General features: G+C 52.0%; 1 protein-coding gene across 1 annotated transcript in view; it reads left to right on the top strand.

The window, feature by feature from the left end:
- GRM4 (glutamate metabotropic receptor 4) overlaps nt 1–13,958 on the top strand; it is a 45,020-nt gene that overhangs the window by 15,694 nt on the left and 15,368 nt on the right. Inside the window, exons 3-5 of the mRNA XM_008499429.2 lie at nt 4,831–4,966; nt 8,112–8,266; nt 8,540–8,680. Of these exons, the coding sequence (XP_008497651.2) occupies nt 4,831–4,966; nt 8,112–8,266; nt 8,540–8,680 (432 nt within the window). The remainder of the gene's footprint in view (nt 1–4,830; nt 4,967–8,111; nt 8,267–8,539; nt 8,681–13,958) is intronic.

The raw sequence follows: 13,958 nt of genomic DNA on the forward strand, positions 1-13,958 counted from the left end.
TCCCCAGGTGACAGTGTCACCGTTGTCTCCTGCTTTTAGCCCAGTTCACGACTTTTGGTTGATGTGTCAGCCCCCAAAAAGCTGCTCCCAAGGCTCTTTAGGCTTAAGCAAGCATGGAATAGAACCCATTCCCCATTGCTGGTGCCCATGGGGTGGAGGGAGCCTTTCCCAGAGTGCAAAGTCACTTGGGGCTGCAGCATTGAGAGTGGGTGGGTGGGTGGACAGAGAGTGCATGAGTGGGTGGATGGATGGATGGATGGATAGATGGATGGATGGATGGATAGATGGATGGATGGATGGATGGGTAGGTGGACAGCCAAATGCATGGATGGATGGTCCAAACCCTGTGCCTGACATCCCATGCTCCATCATTAGCCCAAAGCACCCCCCACCAGTCCTGTTTGTGGTCCAAGAATTTCCCACTGTGAGGCCACCGAACCAGGTCCTTAACGACTTCTTCTCTTCCCAGTCAGCTCCTGGAGGATTTGAAGTGACATTGATGATGAACCCTGGGGCAGGGCAGCAGCCATCAGCTCACCAATTAAACCTCTGGATTTGAGAATCTCATTGGAACAGCCCTGATAAGGATGGGGAGGCCGTGCAGAGCCTGATCCCCCCCTTGGGGTGCACCTGAGGATTTAGGGGAGATGCACAGCTCTTATCCCAGCAGGATTGAGCCAGGTTCCCCTTTTTCCACAGGGCTGGTCCCGTGGCCACCCAGTGCTTTGCAGCCAGCAGCTCGGCGGGGAGTCCCGGCAGCTCCTTCCCTGATTGATGGTGTGGGTTAGAGCTGCAACAGCTCATTATCTACCTGCAATCAAGAGGACTCTTCAGCGGGGAGCTTCCCGCAGCAGCTGAGCTCCCACCGAGCCTGGAATGGTGGAGATTAAACCTTGAGCTGTGTTTGACAACAAGGCTTTAACCCCACATTAATGAGGAGGCTCCCGGGGGATGCTGAGGTCCCGCTGGGTGATGCTGGAGGCAGGGACACGGCCATGGCCTTCGGGGTGGTGCAGGCAGCAGGGACGAGCAAAACCTTTCCTTTGCAGGGAAGATTCCCTTCCCTTCCCCCTCTCTCTTGCTGTCTGGAGCAGTTTTGCAGAGGTTTTCCCTCTCACCCCAATGAGAGCCTCCTGGGTGGCTCCTGGATGGGGTGGGTGCTGCTTCTTATACTACGCCCTGGGAAGAGGCAGAGCTGGGAGTGCTTGGTGACCTCCTGGAATCACATCCCCACCATTTCACTCTTTCCCTCTCGGCTTCCCTGGATCCTTGGTTCTTCCCTGGGCAGGCAGCTGTGGGTGCCTGGGTGCTGCCTCAGCCCTGGGGGAGATTTGGGAATGGACTCGTGTGGGGTTTTTAGGGATGTCCTTGATGCAATCACTCTGCACTACCAGCCAGTCCCTCCTGAGCATCCTGAAATCAGGCACCTCTTTTCCAAGTGGGATGCAGGATGCTGCCCCAGTCCCAGAGGCTTTTCCCACGATTCCAGCACATCGATTCCTTTCCAAAGCTGGGGAAGGAAAAAGGAATCAGTCTGGAGCACAGACCCTATGAGGAGAGGCTGAGGGAGCTGGGGGTGTTGAGGCTGGAGAAGAGGAGGCTCAGGGGAGACCTCATCACTCTCTGCAACTCCCTGAAAGGAGGTTGGAGCCAGGGGGGGGTTGGGCTCTTTTCCCAGGCAACTCTCAGCAAGACAAGAGGGCAGGGTCTCAAGTTGTGCCAGGGGAGGTTTAGGTTGGAGATGAGAAAGAATTTCTTTCTGGAGAGGGTGATCAGGCATTGGAATGGGCTGCCCAGGGAAGTAGTGGATTCTCCGTGTCTGGAGATCTTTCCAAAGAGCCTGGATGTGGCACTGAGTGCCATGGGCTGGGAACCACGGGGGGAGTGGATCAAGGGTTGGACTTGATGAGCTCTGAGCTCCCTTCCAACCCAGCCAGTTCTAGGATTCTATGATTCAAGTTGCAGCAGGGATGGTTTGGACAATTACCCATCCCTGGAGGGATTCCAAAGCCGTGGGGATGTGGTGCTGAGGGATGTGGGTGAGTGGTGGCCTTGGCAGTGCTGGGGTAACCTTTGGATTTGATGATCTTCTGGGTCCTTCCCAGTCGAAATGATTTGCCATGGGCTGGGAACTGCAACGGTGGATCAAGGGTTGGACTCGATGATCTCTGAGGTCCCTTCCAACCCAGCCAATTCTATGATTCTATGATTCTCTGAGTTCTGCTCTCTCCCAGGGTCAGACCTTGTCCCCAGTCGGTACCATCCTGCCTGGGGAGCAGAGCAGCCACCTCCTTCCCATCACCACCATCTCCTCCCTTTGCAGCCCTGCTTTACAGGAGCCTTTAAGATACCTGTGAAATTTTTAACCCTTTAAAGCCTCAATGAGCTGTAGGTAACTTCAAGGCCCTGTTGCAGATGTCCATGTCCATCCTCAGGGCAGTTTTCTCCCCAAACTTCACCCACTTTTTTGGGGTCTTCATCCCCTTTTCCCTCCCCTGCTGATCTCGCTCGCCTGCCCCATGCTCTCCAGCTGCCTCATTAATGAGGTTCTCATTACATCCTAATTGCCCTTCTTCCTTTTTTCTTCCATTCCTCGTTAGTTTGATTTAGCAGAGCTGCAGAGTAACTTGGTCATTTCTGAATTGCCATCGATTTTGTCTCTTTTCTTATTTGTTTATGAGCCCATCTCCTCTGCCACCCCCCTCTCCCTGTGCTACAAGAAAGCTGTCCCTGCCACAGCCTCACCCGAGGCCACTTGCTGTCCCTACAAGTGCCATGGGATGCTGGGGATGCTCAAAGCCACCTCTGGGGGCGAGGGGGACAAAACACCCTGAGAAGACCCAAAAAAAGCCTTGGAAAATTCCCCAAGCTGTGTTAGCTCTGGTTGTGCTGGGAAGGGGTGAGTGCTGCAGCCCAGACCCCCCCCTGTCCCTGTGCCACATGCTCAGGGACACATTGTCATCGTGGGACATGTGTCCCAGGTGCCACAGGGTGCTGGTGACACATGGGTGTGCACTGGTGCCACTCACTCTCCTGTGCAGGTGCCCACACTGGGGCTCTTGGAAAGCTCCAGGGTTTGCAAACTGCTGCTTTTGTTGGATTTTCTCCTGTTTATTGCCATGGAAACTGTAATTAAGCTGCAGCAGCTCCTTAGCTGGAGCCCTGCTCTCTGGTGGCCTGGCTGGTGTCACCCTGACCTGCCTGGGGTCTCTGGGATGTGCCCCCCCCCGACTGCTGCTGCCTGCCTGATCCAGGGCTCTGTTTATCCAACTCCCTCCTCTCCATCCATCTGCCTCCCCAGATGGGAAGCAAACAGCAAATTGGCCCAAATTCTTTATCACAGAAAAAAAAAACCACCAAAACCCTTCAAACCCTTCCAGGTGGCTGGGTTGGGGTGGGGGGTGGGTGCTGTAACCCCCTACCCTTGAACCCATCGGACCTGCACCAAGGAAATGAGCCCAGTCCTGCAAGAGGGAGTCAACTCTCCCATGAATAAATCCCAATCTTGGGAAGCTGGGAAGCTGGCTAAGGTGATGGTTTAGCTCTGGCTGATGGATGGAGGTGTAGAATTGATCTCTTGGTGTTTTTTTAAAGCTTGGCCTCGATGATCCTTGAGGTCCCTCCTCACCTGGCATTCTTCCCCGAAGATTCCACCTCGGGCTCTTTGTCCCATCCTCTTCCAGCTCCTCTCCAGCTGGGAATCTCTCCCATCCTCCTGTGCTAATGACTCTGACCTTTACTTAGGCAGGGATCCTTCCGTGGCAGATGAGGTATCAGCCGTGTCATTTACTATGCAAATCGAGCCCATCAATTCCATCCAGAAGGTCCCGGGCTGTTTAATTTTTGCTCTCCCGTCTCTCTTTTCATTGACAGCTGGAAAAAAAAAACACAAAAAAAAAAAGGCAGGAGGGCTGTGGTTTATCTGAGCTGGAAGCAGGGAACCCAGCAGCCAACTCTTCCAATTGCCAGCTTCCCCTTGTCTCTTTTAATTTTAATTAGCTGCTTTTCCAATCGACCCTTGGAAAGCTGGGCTGGGACCTGGGCTGGAGCAGCAGGGAGGGGAATAAAAACTTTTTGCAGGGCTGAGCTGCTGGCTCAGGGGTGAAGGGCTCATGCTGGGGCTGCAGCTCATCAGCTCCTCTTCCATCTTCCTCTTTTCCAAAAGGAAAAAATAAAAACCAAACAAGAAACAAACTGGGCTTGCCAGGTCTTGGCTACTGTTTGTGCAGAGCCCTTTGCAAAATGCAATCCTGGGTTGGTTGGAAAATTCAATCCCAGCCCCTGGAATGATCCTGAATGATCCCAGCCCCTGAAAATCCCAGCCCCAGGAATGAGCCTGGGTGTGTGTTTGGGGGGGGGATGTGGTTGTGGCTGGAGAGGGTGGGAGGCAGGGATGAGCCCTGGGGGGGATGGGAGGGGAAAGAAGGGCTGAGCTGGGGGGGGAGAGGAGAGCAGTGAAGGTTCTAAAGAGAGAAGGAGAGGCCTTGGGTGCTTGTCCCAGGGGGCTGGGGGTGGGCAGGGGGCTCTGGGAGGTGGGCACGGGGCTCTAGGGGGTGGGCAGGGGGCTCTAGGGGGTGGGCAGGGGGCTCTGGGAGGTGGACAGGAGGCTCTGGAAGGTGGGCAGGGGGCTTTAGGGGGTGGGCAGGAGGCTTTGGGGGGTAGGATGCTAAGATGGTGCAGGGCCAAGGCAGGTGGGAGCTGGGAACCTCCCTGCCCCCCCCTTTTGCCTGCTGTGGGGCTGGGGAGATGGGGACTGGAGGAGGATAGGGACCATCTGGGGGGCTGGAGAGTGGTGGGGGTGTCTGAGCTGGGGGGATCTCTCTGCTCCAGGGGGGTTGTGTGTGGCCCAGTCTGTCAAGATCCCACGGGAGCCCAAGCCAGGAGAGTTTGACAAGATCATCCACCGGCTCCTGGAGACCTCCCATGCCCGGGCAGTCATCATCTTTGCTAACGAAGATGACATCAGGTGAGGAGGGGCTGTCCTGGGGCTGTCCTGGGACTGTCCTGGGGCTCTCCTGGGGCTGTTCTGGGGTTGTCCTGACTGGGAGGAGAGGCTGGGCAGAGGTGGGAAATAGGGCACCCCGTGGAGCCCAACCTGCATCCTCTGCACTGCCAGGGGTGGGATGCAGGATGCTGGGGACAGGAGCTGGAGCTGTGACCACCTGGCAGTGAGGGTTTGCAGTGGGGTGTAGGTGTGTTTGCCTATATTGGGGTGTAGGTGTGTCTGTATTGGGGTGTAGGTTTGCTTGCAAGGGGTGTAGTTGTGTTTGCCTGCATTGGGGTGTAGGTTTGCTTGAAAGGGGGTGTAGGTGTGTTTGTAAGGGATGTAGGTGTGTCTGCATTGGGGTGTAGGTGTGTTTGTCTGTATTGGGGTGTGTGTTTGCATTGGGGTGTAGGTGTGTTTGTAAGGAGTGTAGGTGTGTTTGTCTGCATTGGGGTGTAGGTGTGTTTGTCTGTATTGGGGTGTAAGTGTGTTTGCATTGGGGTGTAGGTGTGTTTGTAAGGGGGTGTAGGTGTGTTTGTCTGTATTGGGGTGTAGGTGTGTTTGTCTGTATTGGGGTGTAGGTGTGTTTTCTTTGGGGTGTAGGTGTGTTTGTCTGTATTGGGGTGTAGGTGTGTTGGCTTTGGGGTGTAGGTGTATTTGTCTGCTTTGGGGTGTAGGTGTGTTTGCCTGTATTGGGGTGTAGGTGTGTTTACCTGTATTGGGGTGCAGGTGTGTTTGCCTGTATTGGGGTGTAGGTGTGTTTGCCTGCACTGAGGATCCCTCCTGCCCTTCTCAGAGGTGCTGAGCTGCTCTGCAGGCAAAGCCCCATCCTGCAGCTCCCCTTGTTTATGGAGCAGAATGATTCACATGGAGCTTAGCCCTGATTTCCTAAGGATCTAATTTGTTAATCAGCAAACATTATGTAAATGTGGGTAAACTGCGATTTGAAATCAGTTTACATCAGATGTGCAAACGCTCCCCGGTTTCTTTTTTGCCTTCCTTAATAGAAATGTCTCCAGAGCTGACATTTCCGTGGGTGTGTGGTGAGGAACAGGGGATTCACCTCGCTGGGTAAATGGCAAACCCCATTAAGTGAGGCTTGAAAACATTTACCCATCCCAATCGGATCAGAACCCATCACCAGTGGGTTCCTCATCCCCACCGTGTGTGGGGTAAGAGGGGTTAAACCCAGGCATGGAGAATGGGGTGATCTCCATCGTGGGACCAGCAGGTCAAGGGAGGGGATTTTCCCCCTCTGCTCCACTCTGTTGAGCCCCCCCTGCAGTGCTGGGGTTCCCAAAATAAGGACATGGAGCTGGTGGATCAAGTGTTGGATGATCTGAGCCAGGCTGAGAGTTGGGGGTGTTCAGCCTGGAGAAGAGAAGAAAAGGTTCTGGGGAGACCTTAGAGCACCTTCCAGTGACTCCAGGAAAGCTGGGGAGGGACTTGGGATAAGAACCTGGAGGGATGGGATGAGAGGGAAGGGTTTGAACTGGGAGAGGGGAGATTGAGGTTGGGCATTAGAATGAAATTCTTTGGGGTGAGCATGCTGAGCCCCAGGGTGCCAGGGTGCAGTGCTGGGGTTCCCAAAACCAGAAGGACATGGAGCTGTTGGATCAAGTCCAGAGGAGATGATCTGAGCAGCTCTGCTCTGAGCCAGGCTGAGAGTTGGGGCTGTGCAGCCTGGAGAAGAGAAGAATCCAATGGGGAGACCTCAGAGCACCTTCCAGTGCCTGAAGAGGCTCCACAAAAGCTGGGGAGGGACTTGGGACATGGGCCTGGAGGGATGGGATGAGGGGGAATGGCTTGGAACTGGGAGAGGGGAGATTGAGTTTGGGCATTAGGGTGAAATTCTTTGGGGTGAGGGTGCTGAGCTCCTGGGTGCCCCCAGAAGCTGTGGCTGCCCCATTCCTGGCAGTGTTGGAGGTTGGATGGGGCTTGGAGCACCCTGGGCTGGTGGGAGGTGTTGGGGTGGCACTGGGGGAGCTTTGGGGGTCCCTTCACACCCAGACCAGACTGAGATTCCATGATCCCTATGCCAGAAGCAGCCCCGTTCTCTCTGGGGCTGTTGCTGGAATTTCTGCCTGGTTCAGATCAGGTGGAAATCCCAGACTGGGGGGAGATCCCCAAATCTCCCAGGAATTGCTTGGTTGTGCCTTAGGGAGGTTCTGCCCCACACTTGTGCCTGGAGCAGGATGAGGTTTAGCTTCCCGAGCTCTCCTGTCTCTTCCTCTCTTGTCTCCCCTCTCTGCTCCATTTCTGTGTTTTCTAATTTATTTTTTTTCCCCTTAGCATGATTTTCAAACACCATCTGGGCTTGAAATGATCAGGGGCTGAGTCACAAACCTGCCTGCTCATTGCAGACTGAGATGAAGCTCCCACGGGGCTGGGGCCCCACACAAGTCCCCAAGGGGACACCAAACCCTGGGAAATAAAAGAGCCTCCTGGAGGGTCAGATCCAGGGCAGTTCCCATCCTCCTGCTAAGATTTTCTGCCCCCCAGGGAGTGTGTGCAGTGTCTGGGCAGGAGGAGGGATGCTCAGCAGGATGGGAGGGATGGGATGGCAGCAGGAGGGATGCCATTCCCAGTCAAGCCCAGTTTAGCTGTAGCCTGGACACTGGTGAGCTCTCCCCCATGGCTTTCAGTGCTGGTGGGGCCCCTCTCTTTTTCTGCTGCTTTTTCTGCCTGCTGTGGCATAACCTGATTTTCTTCTCTTTTCTTTTTTTCTTTTTTCCTCCTAATGTTGGTTAATTAAGAGGCAAATTCAATTACCAGTCAGCATCTATGCAAATGAGGTGGGAGAAGCAGCCCGGGCTGGGGAGGATGGAGGGTGAGGGAGCTGAGCAGCACAATTTGCTCTCGTGCATCCCTGCTCACCAGGGCTCGTGTGGTCCCTGGGGCCATCCCAATGCTGGGAGTGGGATAATCATGGAATTCTTTTGGTTGGTAAAGACCTTTAAGATCATCAAATCCAACCATTACCCCAGCACTGCCACGTCCACCACTAAACCAGCTCCTTAAGCACCACGTCTCCGTCTCCTGGCAGGATGCCACCAGCTCTGAGCCTTGCTCTGTGCCTGTGTCCCCAGAGCTGGCGGGTGTCCCACCCTCTTGCTTCTCCCCACAGAAGGGTGCTGGAGGCTGCCAAGAGGGCCAACCAAACGGGACACTTCATCTGGATGGGCTCCGACAGCTGGGGCTCCAAGATTTCCCCCGTCCTACACCTGGAGGAGGTGGCCGAGGGCTCTGTCACCATCCTGCCCAAGCGGGTCTCTGTCAGAGGTGAGGGGCTGAGCTGGGTGGGTTCCCCCACAACACCCCCGATCCCATCTTCTTCTCCACAAGTTTTCCCTGCCTCTTTTCCACCACCTTCTCCTCCGGTGGGGTTTCCAGCCTGCATCTGGAACACAAACCCAAAGCACTCCTGGGTCCCTTCACCTCATCACTCACCAGTCCTTTCCTTCTTAAATTTATTTTTTTGGGGTGAGGGCAATTTTGGGCCACATTCATCACCTTTCCTCCATCCCAGAGATTTCTCCCTTTTTCCCTGGGCAGGTTTCGACCGCTACTTCTCCAGCAGGACACTGGACAACAACCGGAGGAACATTTGGTTTGCTGAGTTCTGGGAGGACAATTTCCACTGCAAGCTGAGCCGCCACGCGCTGAAAAAAGGGAGCAGCATCAAGAAGTGCACCAGTAAGAGAGCTCTGGGGACCTGGCCCGGGGTGCTGGGGTGCCCGGGGTGCTGAGGGAGGTGGATATCTAAATAAATCTGTCAGGGTTTAACACTGGCCCGGTAATTAAACCGAGTACCAGACGCTCTCTATTAATCTCTCTCTCCTTGATAAAGAAAGGAGAGAGAATAAGGGAGAGAGACTGATGGGTTGGAAACTAAACTACACAACTTTAATGAAACAGGAATGAGAAATAGGTAAAATGACTAAATATATACAAATATACAGGAAAATGGAAACCACATTCCTCCCCCTTTCCCCCCAATAACTCTCACATCACCACCGAGGCTGCAGGGCAGCCCTGGGAAAGTCCAGGCTGGACTCCTGGGGTCAGGAGCAGTTGGGAGCTGGAGGCAGGAACACACAGATATGGGCTGGCACGGATCAGGAGCACAGGCAGACGAACGGACGGGATCCTTCCAGGATGCCAGGTGAAGGAAGGGAGGAAGGGAAATCAGGAAATCCAGAAGTCTGGAAATCTGGAAATCCGGAAAAGATCTGGCTCGGCCCTCGTGATGCCTCAAATTATACTGAGTGTGACGTATATGGGATGGAATCCTCTGTTTGGTCAGTTCTGGCATCTCTCTTGTCTGTTCCTCCCCAAAGCAGGGCTCAGGTGGGGCCTCTGTATCCTCCTGGACGGTAAAATGTTTTCCTCAGAGCTGAGCAGTGTCCTTGGCTCTGCACACCAGGCTCCAGCAGTAACTATAAACATCAAGTGTTATCAATCCTAGAAGCACACACTGTCTGAGAAACTTGCTGTTCATTTCAGCAACTGCAACTACTTACAAGAGACTCAGCTAAAAGTAAAAGTACAAACCAGAAAATCACCTTTATCCTGGCCCAAACCAGGACATTCCACCCCTTATTCCATACCATTTGCGTCATGCTCCAATCATTACTATCTTTTATCCTTAAACATATTATACAATATGTTTATGTTAGCATATTGTATAATATGCTTCCCTTAGCAGCAGGGAAGGCATCAGAACACTTTGGGTTGGTTTCTTTACCCCCTGGGGACCTCCGGGCTCGGGCACGGCCCTGCGGAGCTGGCAGCCCAGCTGGAGGCAGCTGCATGGTGAGGAGTGTGTGGTGGGCTTGGTAGGGGTGTTTTGTAATGGTTCTGTTTGTTATTGGTTATTATTTGTGATTTGTTATTTGTTATTTGTTTATTTTTATTATTTATTGTTATTTTATTTTTATTGTATTTTAAAATTATTTTTATTATTTTATTTATTATTTTATTTATTATTTTACCTTTAATTATTTTTATTATTTATTTATTGTTTTATTTTAAATTATCTTTATTTATTATTTTATTTACTTATTATTTTATTTTAAAATTTTTATTTATTGTTTTATTTATTTTTATTTTATTATTTAACTATTTATTGTTATTTTATTTATTTATTATATTATTTTAAAATTATTTCTATTTATTATTTTATTTATTATTTTACCTTTAATTATTTTTATTATTTATTTATTATTTTATTTTAAATTGTCTTTATTTATTTATTATTTCGTTTTATTTATTTATTATTTTGTTTTATTTATTTTATTTTTAAAATTGTTTTTATTTATTGTTTTATTTATTTTTAATTTTATTATTTTGTTATTCGTTATTTTATTATTTATTTATTATCTTACCTTTAATTATTTTTATTATTTATTTATTTTATTTTAAATTATCTTTATTTATTTATTATTTTATTTATTTTAAAATTGTTTTTATTTATCGTTTTACTTATTTTTAATTTTATTATTTTATTTTTTATTATTTTCATTTATTATTTTATTTTAATTTGTATTATTTTATTTTAAAATAGTTTTTATTTATTTATTATTTAATTTATTTTTAATTCTATCTATTTATTTTTTAATTTTATTTATTTTTTATTGGATTAAGCATCAAAGCTAGGTGGAAATTTTCCACCCTTCCCCAAAACACTTCTTGGGACGTGAGGAACTGGGGCTGGGTGATGCAGAGCTGCTGCACTGGGTGGCTGCTCAGGTGTCTGCTGGGCTCGTGGTGGTGACAGGTTGGACCTGCTGATCCCAGAGGTCCTTTCCAGCCTCGGTGATTCCATGATTCTGAGGTGATTCCTGGGTCAGGAACTGCTGGAACGGGCCCAGAGAGTGGTGCTGAACGGGGCTGCAGCAAAATGGCGGCTGTGGTGTCCAAAATGGCGGCTGTGGTGTCCCCCAGGGATCAGTGCTGGGCCCAGTGCTGTTCAATATCTTTAGTGATGATTTAGATGAGGGGATTGAGTCCATCATCAGCAAATTGCAGATGACACCAAGCTGGGGGGAGTGTGGATCAGCTGGAAGGCAGGAGGGCTCTGCAGAGGGACCTGGAGAGACTGGAGAGTTGGGATGATCCCAAGGGGATGAGGTTCAACATTCCAAGTGCCGGGTCCTGCACTTTGGCCACAACAACCCCATGGGGAGCTCCAGGCTGGGCACAGAGTGGCAGAAAGGGAGCTGGGAGTCTGGATTGCCAGGAAGCTGAAGAGGAGCCAGCAGTGTGCCCAGGTGGCCAAGAAGGCCAATGGCATCCTGGGCTGGCTCAGGAACAGCGTGGCCAGCAGGTCCAGGGAAGGGATTCTGCCCCTGTGCTCAGCTCTGGGGAGGCCACAGCTTGAGTCCTGTGTCCAGTTCTGGGCCCCTCAGCTCAGGAAGGAGCTTGAGGTGCTGGAGCAGGTCCAGAGAAGAGCAAGGAGGCTGTGAAGGGATCCAGCAGAATTGCTGTGAGGAAGGGCTGAGGGAGCTGGGGGTGTTGAGGCTGGAGAAGAGGAGGCTCAGGGGAGACCTCATCACTCTCTGCAACTCCCTGAAAGGAGGTTGGAGCCAGGGGGGGGTTGGGCTCTTTTCCCAGGCAACTCTCAGCAAGACAAGAGGGCAGGGTCTCAAGTTGTGCCAGGGGAGGTTTAGGTTGGAGATGAGAAAGAATTTCTTTCTGGAGAGGGTGATCAGGCATTGGAATGGGCTGCCCAGGGAAGTAGTGGATTCTCCGTGTCTGGAGATCTTTCCAAAGAGCCTGGATGTGGCACTGAGTGCCATGGGCTGGGAACCACGGGGGGAGTGGATCAAGGGTTGGACTTGATGAGCTCTGAGGTCCCTTCCAACCCAGCCAGTTCTATGATTCTATGATTGCAGAGAAATGAGGCAAATTAAATTCTCAGTCTCAGGATCTGGGTCCTGTTTCTCAACCATCCCTGCAGGGCGGGTGCTGCTGGGTGCCCCCCAGGAGGATTCAGAGGTGCCCTTGTCTGCAAATTTCTTTGCTGCTCCAGACAGGGCCACCCCTCCCTGGCCCCCTCCTCACCCCTCTGAATGCATCTGGAGGCATTTCCAGCCTCAGGAGGTTGGTGGGGACGAATGGCATCACCCCTGGGGTGACAGCCCTGATGCCAGGGGGATGGTTGGTGGCTCAGGGAGGTGACGGATTGGGGAGATTTGTTGCCTGCCTGGCACAGCGTGGTTGGACATGGGGACATTTATTTACACATGTCCCTGTCCCCTCAGGAGGGACGTGTGTGACAGCTGTGGCATCCCAGTGGCTGGATGGACCCAGCAAAGTTTGGTCATTCTTGGTTTTTCCCTCCCTGCTTCCAGCACTGAGGAGCTGAGGGATGCTGCTCCCATGTCCTTGCAGGCATTCTCCAAACGTTCAGCTGATGATTTGGGGACACTTTTTGTCCCTGCAAGGGTTTCCCAGTGTGGCAGCTTCCCCCAGTAGCCTTGTGGCTACTCCATGGCTGGAATGAGCCTCCTGCTCCGTGTTGTCCCCTCTGTGCCACCAACCTCATTCTCAGATACAAGAAGCAGCTGGGGCTGGGGTGAGGTGACCAAAACCAGCCCTGGAAATCTCCACTTCTCTGCATCAGCTCAACTTTGACATCAGAGCTGGGGCTCCTGCTGTGCTGGGCTGATGCTGCTCACCAGTGGGATGTCCAGGAGGAAAATCCAGGTCCCCCAAGCTGGGTTGTCCCAGCAGGTTGTATTTTCCTGGCTGGGATTTGAGGTGGCTGCTTGGAATCTGAGGGAGATGGGGAGGGATGAGTCCTGGGTGTCCTCTGCAGGGTGGCAGGATGGTGCTGGGGATGGCAGGGGGGCTGGGACATCCCCATGGGTTCAGTTGCCCGGGGGAGTCTCTGACACTCTTAATGGGTATCTTCTTGGGAAGATAGAGTGGGTTGGCTGGTCCTGGGAGATGGATGTGGGGAAAGACCCAAAGTCAAGGGAGAAGATTAATGGTCCTTGTCAGGAAGGTGGAAGAAAGGGAAACTTGACTGGTTTCAGATGAATAATCTCCACACAGCTCAAAGGTGTTTTTATAACTTTGAAGGATGGGCCATAAGTTCACCTCCTGGATATCATCTTCTCCTTCTCTCAGTCCCTGATCACTTTGGTTCAGTCTCAATGTTTCTCCCTCCATCCCAACACAGGCACCTCTGGGCAGGTGGCTCTTGGGGACATTCCTACTCAGTGGGGATCTGCTCCATATCCAGCCCTGGCTCCATCCCCCCTTCCCACAGTGGGGAGGGAAGGAATCAGCAGCCCCAGCTCTCCTTGAGCCTTTCTGTCCCTGGCTGCACCTCCTGGTCCCATAAATCCCCCCCTGGCAACAGGGAGCAGCCACGCATGGCGGAGCCAGGATTAATTTTGGACACCCTTGGATGGCTTTCTAGGATGTTTCTGCCTCTCTAGAGGATGCAAAGCATGGATTTGGCTCCTGGAGGAACCCTCCTGCCCTTTGGCTGCTGCTGAGGGAGCTGTGGCCTGGCGGGGAGCCCGGTGGTGCTGGAGTAGCAGAGGCTGTGGCTCTCCATCACCCCCTGGGAGACACTTTTTTAGCTGTAATTAACAGCCTGCTGCATTAATCAGTGTCTTTTGCTAAATGATTAACATAGTTCTGGTGTCCTGCTCAGGGTGGTTATGGCAGGAGAGGCTGGCAGCTGTCACTGGGAATTAGGGGATCCTGATGGGATCCAGGGAGGCTGCAAAGGGCTTGAGAGGTCAGGGGGGTAGGAGGGTGGCAGGGGGTGACCAGGGTGACAAGGAAGCTTTGGGAATGGGACAGAGGACATGGGGCTGGTGATGGGCACTGTCTGAGTGGTCCCTTGGGAGAGACTGAGCTGGTGGCAGCTCCTGGGCAGCCCAGTAAGGTAAGGATGGGACATGGATCCCAGCCCAGCCTGTGTCCTACTGGGGAAACTGGGAGTGCAGGGATG

This window comes from Calypte anna, chromosome 26, assembly GCF_003957555.1.
Source record: "Calypte anna isolate BGI_N300 chromosome 26, bCalAnn1_v1.p, whole genome shotgun sequence".
Taxonomy (NCBI): Eukaryota; Metazoa; Chordata; class Aves; order Apodiformes; family Trochilidae; genus Calypte; species Calypte anna.